Source organism: Salvia hispanica, chromosome 1 (genome assembly GCF_029641045.1).
Source record: "Salvia hispanica isolate PSC_SH4W2 chromosome 1, Shi_PSC_v1, whole genome shotgun sequence".
Taxonomy (NCBI): domain Eukaryota; kingdom Viridiplantae; phylum Streptophyta; class Magnoliopsida; order Lamiales; family Lamiaceae; genus Salvia; species Salvia hispanica.
Window position 1 is genome coordinate 50,588,412 of NC_142692.1, and position 25,647 is coordinate 50,614,058.

A 25,647-nucleotide genomic window follows, 5' to 3' on the forward strand; every position below is an offset into this window, starting at 1 on the left:
TCTTCACGATTCTATGTATATATATAAAGTCAATAGTTGTGTTTTAAAATAAAAGATACGTTAGATTTAAGCAAAAATTTAAAGATTATATGGGTTAGATGCATAAGTGACATCAAACCATTCCATGACATTACTAATAATATTTGCATGAAAATATCACCTAATAATTTAGGAACTGAGACGAAACTTAAGGAAACTAATCCTAATTATAATTTAGGAAGAAAATTAAATATAAAAAAATTAAAAGGAAATAAAGATGATATATAGAAGGTAAAAGCGTAAGAAAATTAAAATAAAAGAATGATTAAAATTTAAAAACCTATCCGAATCTAGCTCCGTATGGAAAAATAATAACTAAAATTGCTTGGTTTGTATACCATTTTTGTGAATTATTTTCAATTTTATGAATAATAGAGCATAGACAAACGCGACTGTGTTAATTTAAAATATTAAAACGGATGTGCTGCACAACGAGGCTGTGTGCGCATCATTCCCACACAAGCTATTTTCATTATTTTTAGCATCTCATTTTTTACATCCAGGTTAGTAGATGTAACGTAATAATTGCAAAAGTTTTGGTTAGTTCATGGTCTTAATATTATTGGCTAATTATTTCTATCATTTTATTTACACACATTATTTTAAGTTAGTTCATGGTCTATGTCCTTTTATTTAGTTTCATTATATTCAAATTTTTAAATTAGTATTATGCTTAGTGAAAATCATAAATTGGCATCTGTATCTACACAATTTTAGAGATTATTTTCCACATAGTGCTAGACGGATAGGTTTTGAAATTATAATCTTTCTTTTATTTTAATTTTCTTACATTCTTGCTTTTGTCTATTATCTTTATTTCCTTTTATTTTGTTTCTTTATATTTAATTTCATTTCCTATAGCTTATACAATGTGGTTGATAAGGTTTGATGTCATTAATACATCTATACAATGGAATCCTTTTGAAGATTCACATTACTAAATACTACATTACATTAGCATGAACACGAGTGATTTGTCAAGGTGGATGTGGGAAGAGGATAAGCATTTCGAGGAATGCATTCTGGATTATGTTGTTCGATGGAAGGAAATCGTTGCTCGTTTGGGGACAAAATCTGCGGCTGAGGTTGAACACCACTACGCCTTGCTGTTGAAGGACATGGAGGCTATGGAAGCCGGGGATATGGAGCCCCCGGCCTACCTGGAATGTTCCAAATCCGTGAAAAGGAAAATGAGTAAAGCTAGACCTTGGACTGAAAATGAGCACAGGTGAATGGAATAATATAACATTATTGTTTATTAATACCTTTGTTTAAAAAAAATAGTCTTTTCATCATTTTGATTAATCCTGTAAAATTAGTCCTTATCTAATTTTAGCAAAAACTTTTATCCAAGGAAGTCAATTTGTGCCCTTTATTACCAAGATTATTTTTCGTGAAAGTAGGTAGTAGTATTATTGAATTATTATAGTTTTGTTGTTGTCGTTTTAAGTGTGTGTTGATTATGGGAAAAAGGCTATTTCTGGAAATATTGAAGAAATATGGAAAAGGGGATTGGAAGAGCATATCGAGATTCGAGGTTCGTACAAGAAATCTAACGCAAGTCGCAAGTCATGCCCAAAAGCACTTCAAACGCCAAGATGAGAATGAAAGGAAAAAGAGCCACAACATTTTCGACTCCTCCACATTAATTTTCAGAGCAAGACCATGTTTTGAGTTTTTAGGACAACAATATTAGTAGATACTACTATATAGTATCATCTTTCATTCCGTTCATAGATTAGCCTCATGACAACCTCTATATATATTCAAAGACTTGTAGGACAAAAATGATTAAATATTTAAGGGTTATATATTCACAATAAATATAATATTTTATGTTCACGTTAAGATATATGTATTGCTTACAACAAGCTTCACAAATCATGCAATTAAAGAAGCTAGATTCGGATCAAGCTTAATTTCTTCTTCCAACTCCACAACCCTCTTTAATACCGCAGTTTAATCAAAATTTCAACTCCATCGTAGCAATAATTCACAGTTACGTAATTGGTAGATCAAAACTGAAAAAGTTGTGTTATTTAGCTCATCTCTCCGTAATTGTAAGTCCTTGAATCTTAAAAGAGAATAATTAATTAAATACTGTAAATAATGACAATGTTTAAAAAAGTCTTTCTTTTTGCCTTAGGCCGCGCCATCTCTTTTATTTCGTTTTCCCCCATTTTCATAAACCAGCCTTTCACATTTGAATGATTTATTCATCATCCACAATATTGTCTTCTCGTGAGATGGAGATTCGTACATATAGGCTGGCTGTTTTTGGCTATTGTTTCTGTATGCTTAAACCTTCAATTTCTCAAGTAACTATTTCTGGTGGCAAATGGATTTCGGGAAAATGTGGTTGGTTACACTGATTTTGGTAGAGTTGATGTGTTGTTGATAGGGACTCAACGCTACCGCCCTCTCGGCCAAGCGCTTTGGCACCTCAGCTCGAGGAAGCTCGCGAGCAGGAGAGAAGATGTGCAGCGCAAGAAACACGAAGAGAGGAAGTAAAGACCAAAAAGGAATATTGTCAAGCCTGCAAGGTATCGCGATAGAGACATCAACTTATATTGTTTCTTTCTTTTTGTTACCTTAGTTTGTAGACAATATAATTACTACCTCCGTCCCCTAAATATTGACACAATTTACCATTTCGATCCATCCCTAAAAGTTTGACACACTTCACTTTTATCATTTTTGGCAGTGGACCTCATATTCCACTAACGCATTCCTACTCACAAATTATTATAAAACTAATACTTTAAAAATATGACCCACATCCCATCAACTTTTTCAACCCACTTTCCATTACATTTCTTAAAACTCGCGTCGGGTCAAGATGTGTCAATATTTGGAGGACAGAGGTAGTATTAGATTAGATTTGTCTCAATCTTCTCGAATTTTCTTCTTGATTCTTTCGCAAGTTGTAAAGTCGAATCAAGTCGAGAGAAAGAATTCCACGGATGGAGCTATTGAGAATTATGAATAAAATTTCACTTTCTCATCTTTTGCAAAGACCCTAGAACTTCAACCAGGGCAAATTCACACAAGTTCACGCGTTTATCTTAATTTTTAAGTGTAAGTTTTGTGTCTCACATATGTGACATGTGATAGAATCTTAAATAGAATTTGATTTTATTATAATACATTATTTGGTATAAGACACATTTTATCCTAATTAATTGACTATCAATTAATTATTTTCACATATCAATTAATCAAATAATCATGTTATATTGCTCCAAAGAGAATGTATATTCATATATATATGTATGTCAATTGATTGCCAATAAATGGAAAAGATTGATTATATAATCTTTTTATGGAATGAATATTCATTCCCTTGGCCATCAAGTAAAGAATCATGCGTATATATTATTAAGATTTGATTAGAATTGATTGTGATCAATTAGTAATATTAATAGACGAAATATTATATTCTTGGTCAATAAGAAACGTATTTACTAATTATTTTAGGCCTCTTTGATGGAAAGGGCTTGTAGGGTTTGATCATTAGGGTTTGTCCTCTCTCTGCCTATAAATACAAGTGTGGTGATCTCATTAAATCACACACATCAAGAGAACACATAAACGAGGGAAAGAGAGAGAAACAAATCCTTGGAGTTGGAGTTACGCCACTACGCCAAAGAAAGTCCGGGAAGTTCGTCTCCTCCTTCCTCAATCGCTTCCGCAATGGATCATAAGGTAAGTTTTTGATCCATTATGTTTATGGTTAATATGTAAAATACATGATGTTCGAAGATCTTGCTTTATTTATATTCAATTATATATTCTTGAATATATAATGATAAATATAAATTCCAACATGTGGTATCAGAGCATGGTTGAAAACTCATGTATTTTCATATTATGGAAAACCATAATTTTTTAGTTTATTTTTGATAAATTATTGATGAATTGTGAATCACGTTTGTGTTTATTTGGTTCTCGGTTCCTTTGAATATTTCACGAATTGTGAATTCAAATTTAGGTGATTCATATTAGATTCATTTTTAAGTATATTTGATTCATTTTATGTATTACGTATTCAAATTTGTGGTGTAAATGAATTCTTATGACTAATTGCACAACTATATTTTGATTGGTTGTCTTTGTGAATTCCACATGAATCGAGACAGTAGGATGGAATTGATAATTTAGGTTATTTAATTTTGTGCGCATAATTTGTCATTGAATTGTACTGGTTAATTATTGTATCAATTAAAGAAAGTTTATTTTGTATGATTATACTTTGAAATATATTGTTTCCATATTGATTTTTATATATATGGAATTGATTTGAGTATTTTAATTGTGTATATATTTCATGTAAATTGAGTTTGAATATATGCATTGATGAATTGAGATTTCAATTAAATGTTTTATGATTATGAATCTACGAGACAGTGGAATGAATGATTACATAATTCAATTCTCGTTTTAACATGTATTTTGATTATATTATGTTTATTTTGCAATCACCAAAGTGAGGCAAAATAAGGAGAGTCTATAATCAAACTCATATTAAAATTTGTTTAAGCAATTAATCTCTATATGTTCTTGATTATATTATGTTTATTTTACAATCACCAAAGTGAGGTAAAATAATAGTTTATAATCAAATTAAGTGAAAATCTGCTTAAGCAATTAATCGCTATACATTAATGATTATATTATGTTTATTTTGCAATCATCAAAGTGAGGTAAGATGAGAAGAATTTATAATCAAGTTAATATGAAAATCTATGTATGCAATTAATCATCATGCTTGTTGTGGTTATTCATTATCTAAATAGTTTGTTTGTTATAAGGTCTAGATTCCCAAAGGAAATAGTCTTTGCGACATAATAAACACTAATGGAGTTAATAATATAAATTGGTGTCGATTACCCAAAGGTAACGCCAATTTATTATTACTCAATTATTGAACTAAGATATGTATATTAAAAGCATGATTTTTATTATTGTATGAAGACTACCCAAAGGAGTTTTCATAATTGCCTCATGATATGGGTTTTCAAATTAATGTTCGTGTTATTATTCAAAGCTTCTATATGTGAGCATTCATTTCTTAATTACTCCTATAATGTAAAAACATATATTTTTTGCTACTAGTATGTCTACCTCAAACGTTCCCCAACTTAATGGAACCAACTTCTTTGCATAGACAGAGAAACTTAAGTTCACTAAATAATGGACTTAGACCTAACATTGTTGAATGATATGCCAATTATTTTATGATTAAAGTAGTTGGCTGATTACCCATAATGCTAGGGAAAAATCTAACAGAACTAAGTTTACAGTTCATTAGAATGTTCGTTGCAGATAAAACCTCTCAACGACTGACATTGCAAAAGAATGTTTGTAGAATGTTGAGGATCGCTTCACAACTGCATATAACTCTCTTGCAGAAAAACTTATAAAGGATCTCATAAGCATGCAATATGATGACTATGTACGAGCATGTGATGAACATAAATAACATCTCTTCTAAGCTGGAAAAGTTAGGATTACAGGTGGATGAAGATTTCTTTGTCCAATTCATCCTAACTTCCTTACCTCCTTAATATAGACCATTCCAAATTGATTCACTGTACAAGATTAGTGGACTCTTAAAGAATTGGGAAACGTATTGGTCTAGGAGAAGCATAAGATGAAGAAGTATGGAATGAGTGCATCTCATGCTCACATTGCAACTGAAGGAGCGTCTAAAGGATAATATTCATTCGAATTTATCATTCTTATGGCATAAAGGAACTGGATCATACTTCTAGTGAAAGAATTAAGAGGCTTACAAAGGATAATATTCATTCGAATTTAGACTTTACAAAGCATTACCATTTGTGTGGATTGTATTAAGTGTAAACAAACCAAACACAATAGTAAAAATGCCACAAGAAGCAATGAGCTCCATAAAATTATACATACAAATATTTGCGGACCTTTTGATATCTCGACTTTTGGTGGAGAAAAATATTTTATCACCTTTATTGATTATTTTTTCGCGTTATGAATTTATTTATTGCAAGAAAAATCTCAGGCACAGTTGAACATTTTATGATTGAGGTTGAAAGGCAATTAAATAGAAAGGTGAAAATTATTCGATCTAGAGGTGGTGAATTTTATGGTCGTACCACTAAAATAAGTCAATTACATGGATCTTTTGCCAAATACTTAGAAAAGCATGGCATTTATGCTTAATATACTATGTCAAGTACGCCTCAGCAGAATGATGTTGCTAAGAGACGAAACCGAATTCTCATGGAAATGGTTAGAAGAATGTTAATTCTACCTTACCTATATCGTTGTGAATTTATGCTCTTAGAACCGCTATTTATGTATTAAACCGAGTTTCTAGTAAGGTTGTACCAAAGACTCTCTTATGAACTTTGGACAGGTAGAAAACTCAGTTTGCAGCACCTTCATGTTTGGGGTTGTCCAACGAAAATTAGAGTATACTCTTCGCAAGAAACGAAATTGGATTTTAGGCAGTTAGTGGTTACTTTATGGGTTACCAGAAAAATCCAAAGGGTATAGGTTTTATTGTCCTAATGATAGCATGAGAATTGTGGAAACTGGAAATATATGATTCTTTGAGAATGGTGAGATCAGTGGGAGTTTTAACACTCATAATGCGGTCATTAATGAAATAAAGGTATAACCTATTTCCCTCATTTCCTCAAGAATTAAGTGTGCCAAATATTGTTGAACAGCCTAACAATATTTGAATGACCAACCACTTAATGATGATGCCAAAGTCATTGAATATGGGTGTGGAAGAAGCATCTACAGAAGTGTCATTTCTGATGATTATGTGGCATATCTCTAAGAATCCGAATGTGATATAGGAATACGTAATGATCCAGTTTCATATTCACTAGCCATTAAGTGTAATAATTCTAATAAATGGATTGATGCATGATAGATGAGTTAAAATCTATGGATTAAAGTCTGGGACCTTGTCGAATTACCCGATAAACAAAAGTGTATTGGGTGTAATTGGGTCTTCAAGACCAAATTCGACATAAATGGTTTAATCTAACGATTTAAAATCAGACTTGTTGCCAAAGGATATACTCAGAAAAGATAGCATTGATTGTAAATAGACTCTCTCAAGTATCAAAGAAGGACTCACTTAGAATCATTTTGGCACTTGTAGCCCATTTCGACTTGGAACTACATCAAATGGATGTGAAAAAACTGCTTTTCTAAATGGCAATTTGAAAGAAGAAGTCTACATGAAACAACTTGAAGACTTCATTAAGAAAGAAAATTTAGTCTTCAAACTTAAGACATCAATTTATGGACTGAAACATGCTTCTCGACAATGGTATTTTAAATACCATGACACTATTACTGCTTTTGGTTTTAAAGAGAACACCGTTGATCTGTGCATATACCTCAAGGTTAGTGGGAGCAAGTTCATATTTTGGTTTTGTATGTTGATGATATATTGCTTGCTAGTGGTTACATTGGATTACTACATGACACTAAAGTTATCTCTCTAAAAATTCCAACATAAAAGATATGTGTGAGACATCCTATGTCATAGGATAGAAATATCCTGTGATCAATCACGTGGACTTTTGGATTGTCTCATAAAAGCTACATAGGTCGAATCTTTTAGAGAGATACGGCATGAGTGCATGTTCTCCAAGTGTTGTTCCAATTCATAAAGGTGACAAATTCAGTTTGAATCAATGTCCAAAACTGAATTAGAACGTAAGATGAAAAATATTCCTTATGCATTTATTGTGGGAAGTTTGATGTATGCTTAAGTCTGTACTAGACCAGACATCAACTTTGCAGTTGGAATGCTAGGCCGTTACCGAAGTAACCCTGGTGTTGAACATTAGAGAACTGCAAAGATAATAATGAGATACTTAAAGGGAACAAAAGATTTTATGCTCACATTACGGAATCTGATCAACTAGAAATTATTGGATTTCCATTAAAGCTAAATTTATGATTTGCTTTGAAGCATTAATGATTGCAAAATTTTATTTCAGGCCTTGGTATTGTCTCCTCAATATCCAAGCCGTTGAAATTATATTTTGATGATAGTGCAATCGTATCTTTCTGTAAGTATGACAAGTATTCAAGGAGCTAAGCACATGGAATTAAAGTTTCTTGTCGTGAAAGATGGAGTTTGGGAACAAAGAATATCTATATAATATATAAGCACACAGCTTATGATTGCTGATCCATTGACTAAGGCGTTACCACCTATGACATTTATGGAATAAGTTAACATAATGAGTCTTGGATATGGAAACGTCTAACCTTTATGTTTCCATGTTGGTTCAGACACTTAAGTTATAGATATTTTGAATTCAATAAAGTTGTTTCTACTTTTCCTGTATATACTTATTATTTGATATGCATATATACGTTTTTAGTATTAATGCAGGAGGTCTTAAAATAAGACAATTACGGACGCGGTGTCACTTATAGATTATATTAGAGTGGATATTGGTGATGTGGTATATGGAAGGAACTATATCGATTGAATGATATACGCCCGCCATGACTCGCATTAGTAGTCTCTCTAATATAATACTTATGTTTACCAATGATGAAAGTATTTATAAATTCAAATATTATGCGCGCCTTATGTTTATTATGTCTATTTTATTGTGGCTCTGTCAAGTGTGACAAGTGGGAGAATCGAAAACTTTGTGTCCCACATGTTCGCCAAGTGGGAGAATGTAAGTTTTGTGTCTCACATATGTGACATGTGATAGAATCCTAAATAGAATTGGATTTTATTATAATACATTATTTGGTATAAGACACATTTTACCCTAATTAATTGACTATCAATTAATTATTGTCACATATCAATTAATCAAATAATCATGTTATATTGCTCCAAAGAGAATATATATTCATATATATATGTATGTCAATTGATTGCCAATAAATGGAAAAGATTGATTATATAATCTTTTTATGGAATGAATATTCATTCCCTTGGCCATCAAGTAAAGAATCATGCGTATATATTATTAAGATTTGATTAAAATTGATTGTGATCAATTAGTAATATTAATAGACGAAATATTATATTCTTGGTCAATAAGAAACGTATTTACTAATTATTTTGGGCCTCTTTGATGGAAAGGGCTTGTAGGGTTTGATCATTAGGGTTTGTCCTCTCTCTCATCAAATCACACACATCAAGAGAACACATAAACGAGGGAAAGAGATAGAAACAAATCCTTGGAGTTGGAGTTACGCCACTACGCCAAGAAAGTCCGGGGAAGTTCGTCTCCTCCTTCCTCAATCGCTTCCACTATGGATCGCCAAGGTATGTCTCGATCCTATTATGATTATGGTTTACGTGAAATACATGTTGTTCGAAGATCTTGCTTTATTTATATTCAATTATGTAATCTTGAATATACGATGATAAAATAATGTCCTACATCGAGCGCTCTTGATATTGGATAGGAAGAATAATCCTATCAAAATATTGGTGCTTCGATTGTTACTTTTCTTCCACGATTCCGAGGCGACAGGCAATTCGGACGATGAGGAACAACCGATGATGTTTGATATGCAGATACGAGTACACGATCCAACATGAAATTGTAGGTGGTAGAGAGGGTAGGGGATTAAATCGATTTTAATAATTGAGTTTAATTGGATAGCTTGGATTTGGATTGATTTTTAGATGAATTTGGGTTGATTTACAAACTTGAGTTTAAATACTAAATACTTCGCGTTTTTTTTACAAAAGAGGTACTCAGCTAAGGATTGAACTTGAATTGGGCAGGGGCTGCGCAAGCGCAGGCCCCCTCTAACACAAATTATGACACAGGCTCGACCACTTGGGCCGACCTTAGGAAGGCACCCCTCCTAAGTGCAATGGAGTGCAATGGAGGTCACCAACCTAGGTCATGTACCTTATGGATCGCTCATTGACCCCATCCAGGTAAGTATGGAGCTTCTATTTCTTTCTTCTATTTATATTTGTGCAATTCGCATACACCTCCTAATAATATGTCAATGTGGGATTTTTAATTTTCATTCTTAATGGCATGCATTGTTTTCTTGTGTTTTGTCTCCTGTCACACTATAATATCTCTCTGTTGTGCACACGAAAAAGTTTTACAATAAACCTTGTTCAATCTAGAAGCTGCAGTCAATTATTTAAATAGGAATCGGTGGTTTTCTTGTTCGGTGGGATGTGTATTTCCAAACAGTAGTACTACATGGTAGACTATAGAATGAAAGTAGAAAGATTAAACTTGTATTATAGGGTATCTTCTATATAGTGAAAGTAGCCTCCAAAAAATGGTGTATGCTGCTAGAATTGCAACAAACACACGGTATTCTTTAGTAAAAGGCGAAATAATAGTTCGTTGTGTTGACATTGATATTTATATTAAAATATTAACACAAATTTATGTTGACATTTTTGACATTTTTAATACTATGTATTGATTTGTTTGCAAATTAGCATTATAACTCACCCCTAGTAGTGTGAATCTCGGAAGGATTTATAAAGTCAATGGTTGTGTTTTAAAATAATAATTAATTTAAGAAAAACTAGTGCAGTTGGTATAATTGAGCCGTTTTACATGATTGAAAATTATTTATTGATTAATTAACGTTTTTAGAGTAATTGGTATGAGTTGAACCATTTTCCACGATTAAAAATTAATTATTGATTAATGGACATCTAAATTTTGCAGTTACACACTTGTTATTATTTTTTTTTTATTTTTTTTGTGTGAGTGAAAGCAGGCCCGGCCTGATTACAGAGATAAATTAACGAGCGTACAAAATACCAAGTCTATCGTGTAACATCCAAATACCAAGCCCTATAGGCGTGATGTAATAGAAAATCCGCAGCAAAATTCCCTTCACGATGCAAATAGTTGACCACCACCGAATCAAAATCTGGAAGCAAGTCACGCACACCTTGCACCATAGATCTATAATTAATGGACACTTCAAAGTCTCCCTTGATCATTGAGATATCCATGGAGCTGTCACTTTCCACCTCCAACTTTCGGAAGCCCAAAGCTTTCGCCAAACGTAAACCATGGAGCAGGCACCAGAGTTCAGCCAACAAAATGGAGAATAATTAACCCAATTTACCACGAAACCATACCTCCAAGAACCTACAGCATCTCGGAAGAGGCCACCTCCATAACCCACTTATTATTAATTTGATTTACAATAAATGTCATTTAGCTCACTAAAAGTCATTAGAAATATCATACACTACAAAAATCTTCTATAAATATTGATTCCAATAATAAAAAATTGTATTTCCTCTTTTATGTTGTTTATGTATTTTTATCCTATTTCATTATATATTATTACAAACAATACAAAGAAGACGAACAACAATCATAATCTTTACATTTTTTTTGCAGCAATCTATAACTAACAAACGGAGAACCTGCCACAAGAAGAAGAAGAATATATGTAACAGGAATACATTCAAGAAAAAATAATGAATGGTACGTTATAATATTTATTCAAAAAAAATTTAACAAATTCATGTAGGGGTGCGTGCATTTAATTTTTTTTTCGAAACTATAGCTGCACTATTCCACATTTTATATTTTGCCTATTGAGGCTCTTTAAATTTAGCAACAATTATTTTATGGATTAATATATTTTACAATCGTGAGGCTAGGGCCATATCATCTCCTCATTCAACGACCATCATTTTCTCAAGTAAATTAATTAGCTTCTGCCCTTTGAAAATGCAATCAATTTGTTTTTATAGTGTGCTATATATTTCTTATATATATTTTTTGACATTAATGACATTTTCTTTTATCTTTTTAATTATTAGTTTGCTTAGTTTAATTCAAAATGTGTAGCAATATTGTAATAACAGTTCGCTCTTTTTTATTATTATAATACATTTTTTATTTGTGGTAATTATTAATTTCAATGGTTAATTCTGATTTATTGTGATGAGCAACACATTTTCACTAAATTTGTGGTAATTCATGTATTGTTTTTACAAATAATAATTACTGAATTAGTTCTAATTAATAAATTGTATTTGGCATTTGCATTATTTCATTTATTTATTAATGGTATTTGATTATGTATTTTGATTCTGAACGTTGGTATAGGTTAAAAATAATATCATATGTTAAATGTTTAATTTAGATATTTTACACAAATTCTACTTTATGCAGAGGAAAGTTTGGTGCCATTATTTATCAATTTTATTTAATAATTTATCTATAAAACAAAGTTTCAGGAGTATATAATAGTGAAGAATTTTTTTCTATTATTTCTATTTTTTATTTATGGTACCATTTCATAAGTAAATATAATTAAAATTTAATTTAAATTATTTTTAACCTAGAAACCCTAAAACTGTTTTTTGTCTTCTATATATTCTTGTCCAGCCGATTGTATAGCGGGCCATATAAATTAGGGGCTTCTGTGTTTTTGCCTTTTATCCATGTGCAAGTCAAATGCATTTATTTTAATTTTTCTTAAACGTATTCAACCACTATTAGATTATTAGACTATAAATAGACAATTGTCAATAGTTATGAGTAGTGAATAATTAAAATTTTTAATTTTATTTTTTTATTGTACTACTTATAAAAAAGTTCTTGCGAAATTAATGTACTACTATTACTCTATTATCATATGTTGACTTTATTCATTTATTTCTTTGTTTACTTTATTATTATTTTATTTCTTTGTTACTAATATGAGTCCTGCAACGCACATATGTGATACTAGTTTTTTAGTAAAAGGCGAAAGAATAATTCGTCGAGTTGACATTGATATTTAAAATGTCAACACAGTATATAAAAATATCAACACAAATTTGTGTTGACATTTTTGACATTTTTAATACTATGTGTTGATTAGCTAGCAAGTTAGCATTATAACGCACCCCTAGGTAGTGTGAATCTTGGAAGGATTTATAGAGTCAATAATTGTGTTTTAAAATAATAAAAACGTTAATTTAAGAAAAAAATTTAAAGACTATATGGATAAGAATTTAGATATATTAATGACATCAACCTTATCAACCATGCCACAACATTACTATTTGCATGAAATTATCAAATAATAGTTTAGGAAATATGACGAAACATAAGGAAAGTAATCCTAATTATAATTTAGAAAGGAAAGTAAATATATAAAATAAAAAAAAAGAAGTAAATATAATAGAAGGTAAAAAGGTCAGAAATTTAAAACAAAAGAAACATTAAATTTAACAACACGGATGTGCATCATTCTCACGTAATTATTCTTCTTTATTTTTTAGCGTCTCTTTTCTTCTTTTCTTCTCACGTAAAGAAAGATTAAAGCTATTTTCCTTATTTTTTTACGTCTCTTTTTCTTCATCCAAGTCGGCAAATATTTTTTCTTATTTTTTTCCTTTTTTATCTTATTTTCCTCTATATATGTATTCATTCATTCTATTCTTTATACCCTCTCTTTTTTACACGATTGTTTGCATATTACTCTATTGAAATTTTGCATTTTTAATGGCCAGGTAATATCTTTTATTCCTGTTATCCCATAATCTCATTGAACAGTCCTATATATTACACTATGTTCATTTAAAATAATGAAGCTTATGGTTTCAATAGTTTAAACAATTGGCGTGCTCCCTATATCTTGTTGAGAGCTTTAGATTGTAGATGTTGTGTTATTATATATTTGAGTATTAATTTTTTTTAATCACTGTAGTAGTAGGTGGAACATTATAATTGCAAACGTTTCCGTTAGTTCATGGTCTTAATATTATTGGCTAATTATTTCTATCGTTTTATTTACACACATTATTTTAAGTTTCATGGTATATGTCCTTTTATTCAGTTTCATTATATTCAGTTATTTAAATTAGTATTATGCTTAGTTAAAAATCAATAAAATTGGTATCTGAATCTACGCAATTTTAGTAATTATCTATATACATAGAATCCTTTCGAAAACTCACATTACTAAATATTACATTACATTAGCATGAATACGAGTGATTTGTCAAGGTGGACGTGGGAAGAGGACAAGCTATTCGAGGATTGCATTCTGGATTCTGTTGGTCGATGGGAGGAAATCGCTGCTCGTTTGGGGACAAAATCCGCAGCTGAGGTTGAACGCCACTACGCCCTGTTCTTGAAGGACTTGGAGGCGATGGAAGCCGGGGAGATTGAGCCCCCGGCCTACCTTGAATGCTCCAAATCCGTGAAAAGGAAAATGAGAAAAGCTAGACCTTGGACTGAAGATGAGCACAGGTGAATGGAATAACATAACATTATTGTTTATTAATACCTTTGTTTAAAAAAAATAGTCTTTTCATCATTTTGATTAATCCTTTAAAATTAGTCTTTATCTAATTTTAGCAAGTTTTTTTCTCCAAGGATGTCAATTTGTGCCCTTTATTACCAAGATTATTTTTCATGAAAGGAGATAGTAGTATTATTGAATTATTATAGTTTTATTGTTGTCGTTTTAAGTGTGTGTTTATTATGAAAAACAGGCTATTTCTGGAAGGATTGAAGAAATATGGAAAAGGGGATTGGAAGAGCATATCGAAATTCGCAGTTTGTACAAGAAATCCAACGATTCTCAGAGCACGACCATGTTTTGAGTTTTAGGACAATAATATCAGTAGTTACTACTCCTATATAGTATATATCTCTTCATTTCGTTCATAGATTAGCCTACGTAATTTGGTAGATCAAAACTGAAAAAGTTAGAGTTATTTAGATCAATCTCTCCGGAATCGCAATTCCTTGAATCTTAAAAGAAAATAATTAATTAAATACTGTAAATAATATTCGACAATTTTACTTTGTTTAAAAAAGTGTTAAAAGTTTGATGAACTTAAAGGAACACTTTGTTTGGCGTGGCAGGCTATACCATTCAATTTTGCGGCAGATTTAATTAGTTTATAACATAACGTATATCCAACTCTTGTGGCATTCATATATTGATATTATTATCAGATAATACGTATATTTAAATAGAGGCCAATAATCACCAACGGTTTGCATCAAATTCAATTCAGTTTCAGAAATCAGAAATCAGAAATGCTGCTCGTCCCTCCTCCATTGCCGCCCTCGTTTCCGCCTCTCAATTTCGCCTCCGCCCGCCATTCGCGCCTCAGTACGCCGCTTCGGCGCCACCTGGTTGCCGCGACGAATGAAGTCGACGCCTTCACGCAATACTCCGGCTACCTTTTCCAGCTCAGCTCATCTGAAGCCGAATCACTGAATGAATACAAAATATCCAAAATCGCCGCCATATATCAGAAGAAGCCTCTGATTCTCCTCCGCCGCTTGCTGCAGACCGCTACCACTCTCGGCCGCTGGTTCGCCCTCCGCTATTACGACCGTATCACCGAGCGCGCGGACGTCATGTTCGAGGTTTCTGATTTTCTATTTCGAATGCGTCAAACGGATAATTGAATTTATTTTCACTACTCGTTGATTGTTATTTTTTGTTGTTGCCTTGTATTTTTGCTTTTGGTCTATTCACTTTCTATTGGAACACTAACTGAATCTGTTTTCGCAACATTGTGCAATTTATCTGGGTTTTTCTGGATTGTAGGTCAGAGCTGCTGAATTGAGGAAGATATTAGTACAACTTGGCCCGGTATATGTTCCTGGGAATTCTATTGTTGTAAATTTTATACTTACTAGCAAAATGCATGCAAGTCTGGTACTCACTAAATAATATTTGGACTGCTATAAGATGAGGAGCAGAGACCTTCCATATTAATTTCCACTTTTGGAAGTCCATTTGATGATGCATCGGATTTATGTGGCTAGTTATCTAACATGCAACCTTGCCCTTTTGTGTAGGCTTATATCAAGATAGCTCAGGCCATTTCGTCTCGACCAGTAAGTTCTGCGTGCTTTAAATAGTTATTTTTGTTATCCTATGTGAATTGTGACTCATGTATTTGCACTGGATCTTTTGTTTCTTAATAGATTTACAATTTTCCCATTATCTCTTGAATGTGAATATTTTCGAAGCTTAAAATTTCAAACATGGTACCTAAATTTCTTCAGGTTTTAATATAAGAAAAACATAAATAAGTCAGTATTTAGTCAATTTACATTCTACCATTCATAAAGGCTCCAACCAATTTCTAGATTGAAGTTCTTGTGCTGCTAAATGGAGCTCTACTAACTAGTAGATTGCTACTATCATTGTCTTACTTGAGAGTGATTATTAGGCATCTACAACTTCCTATGACTATCGCTTTCTTACAGGATTTGATACCACCCACATATTTGGATGAGCTTTCACTCTTACAAGATCGAATTACACCATTTTCCACAGCAGTTGCATTTGATATAATAGAACAAGAACTTGGATTGCCAATAGATGTACTATTTTCAGAAATCTCACCTGAGCCTGTGGCAGCAGCATCACTTGGACAGGTCTTCAACTTATGATCAGAATAATTTATAATATATCCTATTTATTGACTTATGTAAAACGCATCACAATATTAAAGTTTGAGGTCAACTGATATTTTCCAAAAAACAATTTTGATACTTGGGAGAAGGTTTATCAAGCAAGGCTTCGATCAAGTGGGAAGGTAGTTGCCATAAAAGTGCAGAGGCCTGGAGTTAGAGCTGCAATCTCATTGGACATACTGATCTTGCGTTTCTTGGCAGGGGTTATAAAGCGAGTAGGAAGATTTAACACAGACCTTCAGGTAATATGGAAATAATCTCAAATATGATTTCTGACACAATTTATGTCACTTAAACACGGGAAGTCCTTATCTTCATTTTCTAGTTTTACTTAAGATGCCAGCTTATTTAAAGCCTTCAAAAGGTTCAGTGACTGAAAAATTTGTATCTGTTCTCTATCATATATCTCCTTATAGTTCATACACCTTTCCGTGGATTATATCTAACTAATACCTGATAACCGTTTTGCAGTCAGTGGTTGACGAATGGGCAACAAGCCTTTTCCGGGTATTCTACTTTTTTCACTTCTTCACTGAATTTTGAGTCTTGGTATATGCTGCAGTCCAGAAGGAACTTCCTTGGCTATTGCACATGTCGGCATGATAAAACTTAATATTGCACAACCATACAGAAAAAAATCAACTTCATTGGCTGTTTGACTGTATTGGTTGCGATTATCTCTAGAAAACACAGTTATTATTGACGTTTGATTTTATTGATTGTAGTTGATAACACCTTATTCTTGGTTGAGCATCTCTTGATGTTCTAGTCAACACTTCTTCTTAGTGCTTGATATTGAATACAGGTAATCCAATTGAATGCAGGAGATGAATTACATCCAAGAAGCAAAAAATGGAGTAAAGTTTAGGTAAGTCAATTTTTTTGTTGTTATACCAGCACGTTTAGTTAGCTTCCAGTGACACAGGTCTCTCTTATTGGTTGGACTGACGATGTTTGGTTCCTAAAAATAATCCTTTTGTTCAATGAGTATTTGATGATCTGCTAATGTTGTGAGCAGTGAATCAAGAAGAATGTTTAATGATTGATGAATGCTACCAAAATTAGAACTCGTTTCAATCTAAGTTGTCCTTGAACTTCTGTTAGTTCTAGTGGAAGCTAATGTTATGAGCAGTGAATCACAGAACATGATTCTTTTGCTCATCTAGTAGACAAAGCTCTATAATGAATTTTCTGAGAAGATATATGATGATTATTTAGTTATGATCCATATTCTGCATGCTTGTTGATTCCATTTATTTGTTCAAACATCATTTTCATTTATTCTACTGTTCTGTGATATCAGAAGGCTCTTTTAAAGAAGGATTTCTAATATTTGCTACTTGATCAGACAGTTATACGGCAGCATAAATGATGTTGTGGTTCCTGAAATGTATGTTGAGCAAACAACTGGCAGGGTTCTTACCATGGAATGGGTTGAGGTAATTTTTATTTTTGTTTATGTGAATATATATTTACCTAGGGCATTTAAAGGTAAAAACAATCAAAATATCAAACTGAAAGCTATTTAATCTGTTTAATGATCCAGTTATTGAATGCATTTCGACATCTGCAAAGGACTTTCTTCATTCTACTTATTATTCTCATCAGTTTATTAACATGATATCAGGAACTTTGTCTACGAGTTTTCCTCAGTATATCATTTCTGTGGTATGCGGTATAAGAAAGTGTTCAATCAAATCGATGATGAGAGTGATATTTTATAAATATAAATGTTGTTCTTTTTTATGAGAAAACCATGTTTATGGATCATCTTGCATCATGCAGGGTCAAAAGCTAGCGGAAGTGAAGGATCTTTACATGATTCAGGTTATTCTTGAAACTAGTTGCAGTATGCTCTGCTATTTATCTGAATAGACTTCAGTACAACTAGTTGCTTTATTGATGGCCAACAGGTGGGGGTCTATTGTTCATTCAATCAACTTTTAGAGTTTGGGTTTTATCACGCTGATCCGCATCCTGGCAACCTGCTTCGCACATACGATGGGAAACTAGCATACCTAGGTACTTTTTCTGCACAGTTTTTGCATCTTATGCATATCAAGAAGATGAGGTGCAACTTAATATGAAACAATGGGCTGCCAACTTGCAACATTTAATGAAAATTAGATGTCATTATTTAGAAGTCGTCCTTCTCTATGGTGGATATCTGGAATGCAGAAATATATCTTTATACTTAAACATATCCAGCTGATAAGTTGAATTCATTTCTTAGTTTACATCTTTACAACTTGCACTTACCACATACACGCTCAGGCAAAATGCTCATGACCTTATGTTTTTTATATATGCTCCAAACTCATTTTCCAGTTGGATAAGTGATAAGGCCTTCAAATCTGCAATTATACTTACTGGTGAAGCTCCCTGCACATTCTCCGTCCCCGAAAAATATGAACTCTTTCCTTTTTAATCTGTCCCTGAAAAGTATGAACTTTCTATTTGGAAACTTCTTTCTCTTTAATGAGGTGGGACCCATTCTCAACTAATAATTGTTTAAAAACTTTTTCTTTCTATCTCTCTCTTACATTACCAATTATGCATCAAAATCCATGCCGAACCAAATGTTCATACTTTTCAGGGACGGAGGGAGTAACTTCTTATGTTCGATCCTTGACTTCTTCAAAAAATGATTGCATAAAATTATCCATGACTAACTTTAAGTAGTTTAATATTCTCCTACATAATTTCCATGCAAATAAATGTAGTACCTGGATGGACTCTGCTGAGGTTTAATCGGGAGTCCAAAAGATTTATCACTTAAAGAACACAAATACAAGATATCTTATGTATCACTGAAATGATTTTTGAGGAAATCAACTTCCCTTCAAAGATAAGAAGAAGAGACTACTGATATCAATCAATGCTACGGCCTAGGTCTGCTAAAATTCTATTTTTTGAGAATATAATTTCTGAAGCAATATTGTTCATTTAAACAAGGTTTTGAGCAACTCGCCAGAAAACAACTTTGTCTTGAATGTGCCAGCCTAATGTTATGTCTTCTAATAGTCTCTGAGCCTACTATATTAGTGTTTGTAGTTGCATTTCAATGCCGTAGAATTCATTGGTTTCTGAAAGATATAACATACTCCTCAGACTTTGGAATGATGGGTGAATTCAGAGAAGAACTTCGTGATGGCTTTATCGAAGCTTGTCTCCACCTTGTTAACCGTGATTACGATGCACTTGCAGTAGACTTTGTAACTCTTGGGTACTTTGACTATCCTGGTCTGCATTAAGTTGCTACTATGCTTCTTATTGAGTATATATTGATGCCAAAACATAATTCAACAGGCTTCTTCCACCTACAGCTGACAAGGAAGAAGTTACAAAAGCATTAACAGGTCCTCTTTGACCCTAAGATGCAGTATACTTGCTACTGCAGTGCTCTGTTTTAAATTCATTGTCTTTCTTCTTGTTCTTGCTCATTATCCATCTGATAATTGTTTCAGTTCCTGTGATGTGAAATGATATGTAGGTGTCTTTCGAGGTGCTGTTGACAAAGGAGTTCGCAACATAAGCTTTGGAGATCTTCTTGGAGATTTGGGATTCACCATGTATGAATCCTGACATCTTCACCTTCTAGGCTTCAACTAAATATTTCCATATTTTTTTTTGTTTCCAACTCCAGGATGCTTTCTGACTAACTTCGTTAAATTGTGATTATAATTGATGGTGATCAGATACAAATGTACTTATGCGCATCAGCATACTGAATAACCTTATCCTGACACCTTATTTAAAGATTTGATTAGTCATTCTTCATGTTTTTGGAGTATATTCTATTTTATCATATTGTGTTTTCTGTTATGGCTGCAGGTACAAATACAAGTTCAGGATTCCATCTTATTTCTCGCTTGTCATTAGAAGGTCGCTTTTTTATATTTTGACTGTTGTTATTCTATGATTCTGAGAATATATTACTGTTTCAAGATAACTATATTTCTTCTAGTCATGTGGATTCAACTTAACGCTTTCTGTTTCAACTTTTTGGGTGCTCCAGCCTGGCTGTTTTGGAAGGAATTGCCATTAGCTCTGATCCAGATTACAAAGTTCTGGGCAATACTTACCCTTGGATTGCCAGAAAAGTGCTTACTGGAAGCTCAGCGAAATTGAATTCTTCATTGCAAACTCTTCTTTACAAGGTATACCAATTGCCAAAATCTATCTTTCAGAGCTCTTTACTAACTACTTTGTGTGAGCTGGAAGTCACTGTTGATCAAATCAAGATACTGACTTCAAGTTTCTCTAACTAGGATGGTGTGTTCAGAATTGATCGACTGGAGTCTCTCTTATCAGAGGTGAGATAACATGTCTTTACTATTTTACTCGTCATAGTGTCCTCTCTTCACTATTCCTTTGGTTTAATAAGAAATCCGTGGGAAGTGAATTTACCTTGCGCCCTCATGTCTCGTTTATGCATAAGATTAGTCTGCTGTACCCTTATTTTGTTGTTTATGATTTTTGTGTTTGGAAACTCTGCTGTTACCCTAATTCAGTATTATTAGAACCACTCGACAAGTTGTGGAGATCCATTTAAGATAATATTTGAGTAAATTTGCATTTGGCTTCATGGTCAATCAGTAATCATTATAAGCATCTACATCATTTGCTTTATTTTCTTTCAGTTAGCTAATATTAAAGTGGTCACCAAGCCATTCATATAGCTCTTAAGAGGCCTTTATCACTTGGGATTGTCTCTCAGTGACCTCAGTTACGATCCTCTCATAGAAGGGTGCTCAAACTTAATTATTCTCACACTGAAGAAAATAGTGCAATCTGTATGCAAAATTGATAGCATAAATCTTGTATTGATCAAAATGTTTTAAGCTGTCTAGTTTCGGGTAGTCATAGTATTTGTGCGTTTGAAACCCAATGGAATAAATTCCTTAGGAACTAAGAAGATTACTGGTAGACAGTTTTTGATCAAAGATTTCCTTTGACACAGTCACTGCGTGCCAGGACAGAAAGAGCTTTGGTTGAAGAACAGGTAGAAGACAACTCTAAAAAGATGATCAAGCAAGTTATTTCTTTTACTTTGGATGAGACGGTAATATTATCTTCTATTTGTTGTTATTAGAGAAATGTAGAAAGTAGATTATTTATAAGAATTCTAAACTCCATTCCATTCACGCGCAGGGAACATTCGTGAGAGAAATACTTCTTGATGAACTTGCTAAGGTTAGATCTTGAAACTGGACTTCATAGATGTATTTTCATGTCATGTTAGTTTTTGAATCAAAGAAATCAAAGTCCACAGAACCGGGAAGGTTTCTATTATTTGACAACAACCCCTCTTACAAGGTTAAATTTGCATGTGCATGCCGACTTTTTCATTGTAACCCGTTTTGTCTGGGTGAGGCAAAATTAATCATTCTAGCAAACTATAGATAATTTTTATGTTAAAGATTATAATACTCTCAGTCCTGTTGCATTGCATGTCCGTACTAATGTTTTTAGGCCTATCTTTTTTCTGCAACTTACAACTTGTTAATAATTGTGATCACACAGGGCTTGGATGCACTTGGATTAGCGACCTTGGACTCACTTACGGCAAACCTACCCTTCAGGCCAAGTTCGACTTCCATGACTGATGAAGATATCAACAATCTGCAAACACTGAGACGCCTTACGCTATTAATTTCAGAGCTGCAACGAATTGAAACTTCTGCAGCGGTTTGTTCCAAAGACTTTTCTTTTGCTTCCCCAGTCCAAATGACACTAGTTGTGGCTTAACTATGATGATGAAAAATAAGTAACTGGCAGTAAACTTTATGAATCGCTGAATTCTCGTGGCAGGGAGTAAACATTCAGAAACAACCGTCAGATGGAGCAGCACTGCTCCCTTATGGATCGAAATCTGCTCAGGAAATGCTGCCAGTTCTTTTCTCTGCAATTTCTGAGGTAGGAGTCATGCATCAAATATATTCTCAACTAGGTTTTAGCTAGGGGCCTACAGAAAGAAGCCCTTTCATATCTTTTTCTCACACAGATGATAGATACTTTTTAACAGTAACATATTAGAGAATTAGTGCTTTTGCATCAAGGCTGGATGATTCTCCAATGTTTACTTTTTAACAGCATCCGAGTATTCTTTCTTTCTAATTTCTCCCTCACTCTCTATAAACTCTTTCAGCTCCCTCAAGATTCACAGCAACAATTGCTAAGACTGCCAGCAGATCTGGCTGGAAAACTAGTCTCGCGCATTGCTGCCAGGACGTTAAAACGTGCATTCCTATAAATTGAATCTCAAAGTTGTGTGTTTCACATCAGCTACTACCTGCCTTGTGATGAGATGGAGAGAAGCACACAACTCAACTGGAAAAACATACAATAGCAATTGGTCTTGATTCCCTTGTGTGTAATTAATTGGCCACTTTTTATTCATTCAAATCTTTTTCTTTAGTGGATTCATCCTGCTGTTGTGTAAATGATATTTTCGGTGGAAGCGTAGATATTCATAGTTCAAACTATTTAATGTAGAATTATTGATCTAAAGTGGGATATCTGTGGTGGTCTGAATATTTGTGTTAAGGTAGCATGCAATATTATGAATGAACACAACCATCAAAACAAAGAAGTACTAAAGTTTGCAGTGTTCTAATCATAATATCATAGTACTAATACAGCTGTTCTTCACGAAGAAAACAAAAGCAAAAAAGGAATTGAACATGTTAGGAAGTAAAGTCAAAATTTGATGATTGATTTTTATATTGCGAAATAGCAAATTTTATTTGAATCTTCAAGAGACGTGTAGTAAACAACTTCGACTCTTGTTGATGGGGTTTATAAAATATTTATTGTCCATGATCATATCCACCTGCAATCGAAGGAAAACAATCCATATACTACATCAAATTTCATTTTGGTTCGTAGCTCTTGCCTCAGCGTTTATGTTTTTCAGGCAATTCTATCCTACTATAAAACAACCTGACTCAACGTGTTCCTAAACTTATTAAAAGAACATGACTTAATGAAGCTAAAGCCTAACAAGTTACTCCGTATATTTGATTATAAGGTAAAAATTATTACTCATACAAACTAAAATGTGAAACCTATCAATGACTAGAGATATTAATCAAACTAATCCATTAACTTTTTAGTCAACACTACTTGAACCGGGGCAAATTGAGTTTAAATTTTAAATCAACTTAACTTTCAAGTTTCGACCTAGCTCAATGAACTAATCTTGCTAACTATCAATGTATATATTTAATTTTTAATCTTAAGGATCTTATATTTTTCATATACAAATATATCCTGAAGTTAAAACATATAGTAAATGATATGACTGACCAGCATAAACTTCAAACTAGACATTTTTTTTAAAACAAAATCGAGATTACATAACATAAAACTAATAATGAATCATTCAACAATAAATTGGTCTTGAATCAAATTATCTCATACTGAATTTAATCACTTGAATAACATTTTTAATTCTTCTACATCGATAATATTTGGAACTTCTACTTGATGCATGTAGGCTTGTAGCTCTTATTCTTCAGTAACATTCTTCTTCTACATCGATAATATTTGGAACCTCAACTTGATGCTTGTAGCTCGTATTCTTCAATAACGTTCTTCTTCTACATCGATAATATTTGGAACGTCAACTTGATGCTTGTACCTTGTATTCTTTAGATTCTTTACCATCTACAAAAATATATAGTACTATTAAACTTTAATATACTCATTTTGTCTAATTCTAATTAACACTATATTATATATGTTTTAGTTAAAACGTATGCAAAATATTAAACGAAGATTCTAATACTATTGTTATAGGAATGCTAAGCAGATCACACGTCAATCGTCATCCTAGCAAATTCTCCAAAACAATATGCATGATATCTCCGATTCTTAATGAGAAAACATATTTATATTTATAGAATCTCAATATTTAATTGGAGAAATTTAAAAATATACATGTTTAAATTCAAACACGGTTAACTACTACTAGTATAATTGATATCAGATGCGTTATATTGCTAACTATTTAATTGTTAACTCATCAATATAGTGTATTAAAAATGTCAACACGGTGACATCAAAATGTCAACACATGATATCAACACATTATATTGAAGTTCAACAAAATTATGTGTTGACATTTTAATGTCACCGTATTGACATTTTTAATACACTGCGTTGATGAGTTAGCAACTTAAGAAAGTTAGCAATTGATCAAAATATATAACACTTGACAAATTTTGAGTTGTTGAATGATTTAGTTGATCTAGACAAATTAAAAACCCTAATTTAAGTTTCATATAATTAAAAAAAAATATATATAAACTCATTTTAGTAAATTCAAAATATATTATAAAATTCAAAATATATCTTATAATAAACTTAAATTTTCCAATTCATTTATCTATTATATTAGTAAAAATTTAATACATGTACATTGTATATAAATTGAAGGATTCCAACCAATTGTAAAAAAAACAAAAGAATAGAAAAAAGATACGCTTGGAGGGTTTTTGGATCATCCCTAATTTGGAATGAGTTAATCGAACTAAAATTTTATAGGGTTGGAAAATTTCAAGTCTAACCCTTTTAATTTAGCGTGCTATTTAAATCAGATGCAAATTCTGAACTTAACTAATATCCCTATCAATAAATAACTACTCATATAAATCATAATGCAGAAGCAAATAAGAAATCTAAATAATTAACAAAAGAATTTAACATATACTCCTAAATCTATACGAGAGGGGCAAGGAGAGGGTTATATTGCTAACTACAACTAAATAAGAGCCATTAGATATTCAAATTAAAGGTCTAGATCATCAACCCCGAAATGTCAATACGATAAAAAAAAAACGTCAATAAGGCCATAGGATTAATTCCAAAAAATATCAATAGGGGTTTTAATGTCAATTAACTACAACATTAGTTATAACTAACTTTTAAAAGAAACCCAAAACTTTAAATTCATATAACATATATCAAATTAAAGATAATTTTACAAGGATTCCAACGATATACTACATGCATATGTTCCGACGTCAAAATTTGAAAAAAAAATCGAAAATTTTAAATTTTTTCGTACAGCATAAATGTCAATATACTATATAAAATATGTTAATATAATATAAGCAGAATGTCAATATAAACAATGGGTTAACATTCTTAAAGCATTGTGTTG

At 32.4% G+C, this 25,647-nt stretch overlaps 3 protein-coding genes, 1 non-coding gene and 1 pseudogene across 4 annotated transcripts; 3 read left to right on the forward strand and 2 right to left on the reverse strand.

The window, feature by feature from the left end:
- The first annotated feature begins 998 nt into the window (after nt 1–998).
- LOC125220439 (transcription factor SRM1-like) lies at nt 999–2,550 on the forward strand. Its single transcript, XM_089062176.1, has 4 exons — nt 999–1,267; nt 1,513–1,682; nt 2,254–2,397; nt 2,441–2,550. The coding sequence occupies exons 1-4, from the start codon at nt 999–1,001 to the stop codon at nt 2,548–2,550; spliced, it is 693 nt and encodes a 230-aa protein (XP_088918302.1).
- Nucleotides 2,551–9,813: 7,263 nt separating this feature from the next.
- Nucleotides 9,814–9,984, reverse strand: LOC125185767 (U1 spliceosomal RNA; annotated as a pseudogene).
- A 322-nt stretch (nt 9,985–10,306) lies between these two features.
- Nucleotides 10,307–10,425, reverse strand: LOC125185722 (U5 spliceosomal RNA). The gene has a single exon (XR_007170226.2). It is a non-coding gene; the product is annotated as a U5 spliceosomal RNA (small nuclear RNA).
- A 3,414-nt stretch (nt 10,426–13,839) lies between these two features.
- LOC148934079 (transcription factor SRM1-like) lies at nt 13,840–14,746 on the forward strand. The gene is made up of 2 exons (XM_089063937.1): nt 13,840–14,282; nt 14,528–14,746. Exons 1-2 carry the CDS (start codon nt 14,014–14,016, stop codon nt 14,643–14,645), a joined length of 387 nt encoding a protein of 128 aa, XP_088920063.1. The 5' UTR covers nt 13,840–14,013; the 3' UTR covers nt 14,646–14,746.
- Nucleotides 14,747–15,013: 267 nt separating this feature from the next.
- Nucleotides 15,014–23,015, forward strand: LOC125223063 (Protein kinase superfamily protein). The gene is made up of 21 exons (XM_048126022.2): nt 15,014–15,416; nt 15,601–15,645; nt 15,855–15,893; nt 16,269–16,439; nt 16,568–16,720; nt 16,950–16,985; nt 17,303–17,346; nt 17,827–17,917; nt 18,264–18,305; nt 18,392–18,500; nt 19,590–19,704; nt 19,788–19,837; nt 19,972–20,050; nt 20,313–20,363; nt 20,497–20,638; nt 20,750–20,794; nt 21,442–21,543; nt 21,633–21,674; nt 22,005–22,169; nt 22,293–22,397; nt 22,630–23,015. The coding sequence occupies exons 1-21, from the start codon at nt 15,081–15,083 to the stop codon at nt 22,732–22,734; spliced, it is 2,067 nt and encodes a 688-aa protein (XP_047981979.1). The 5' UTR covers nt 15,014–15,080; the 3' UTR covers nt 22,735–23,015.
- Nucleotides 23,016–25,647: the final 2,632 nt, after the last annotated feature.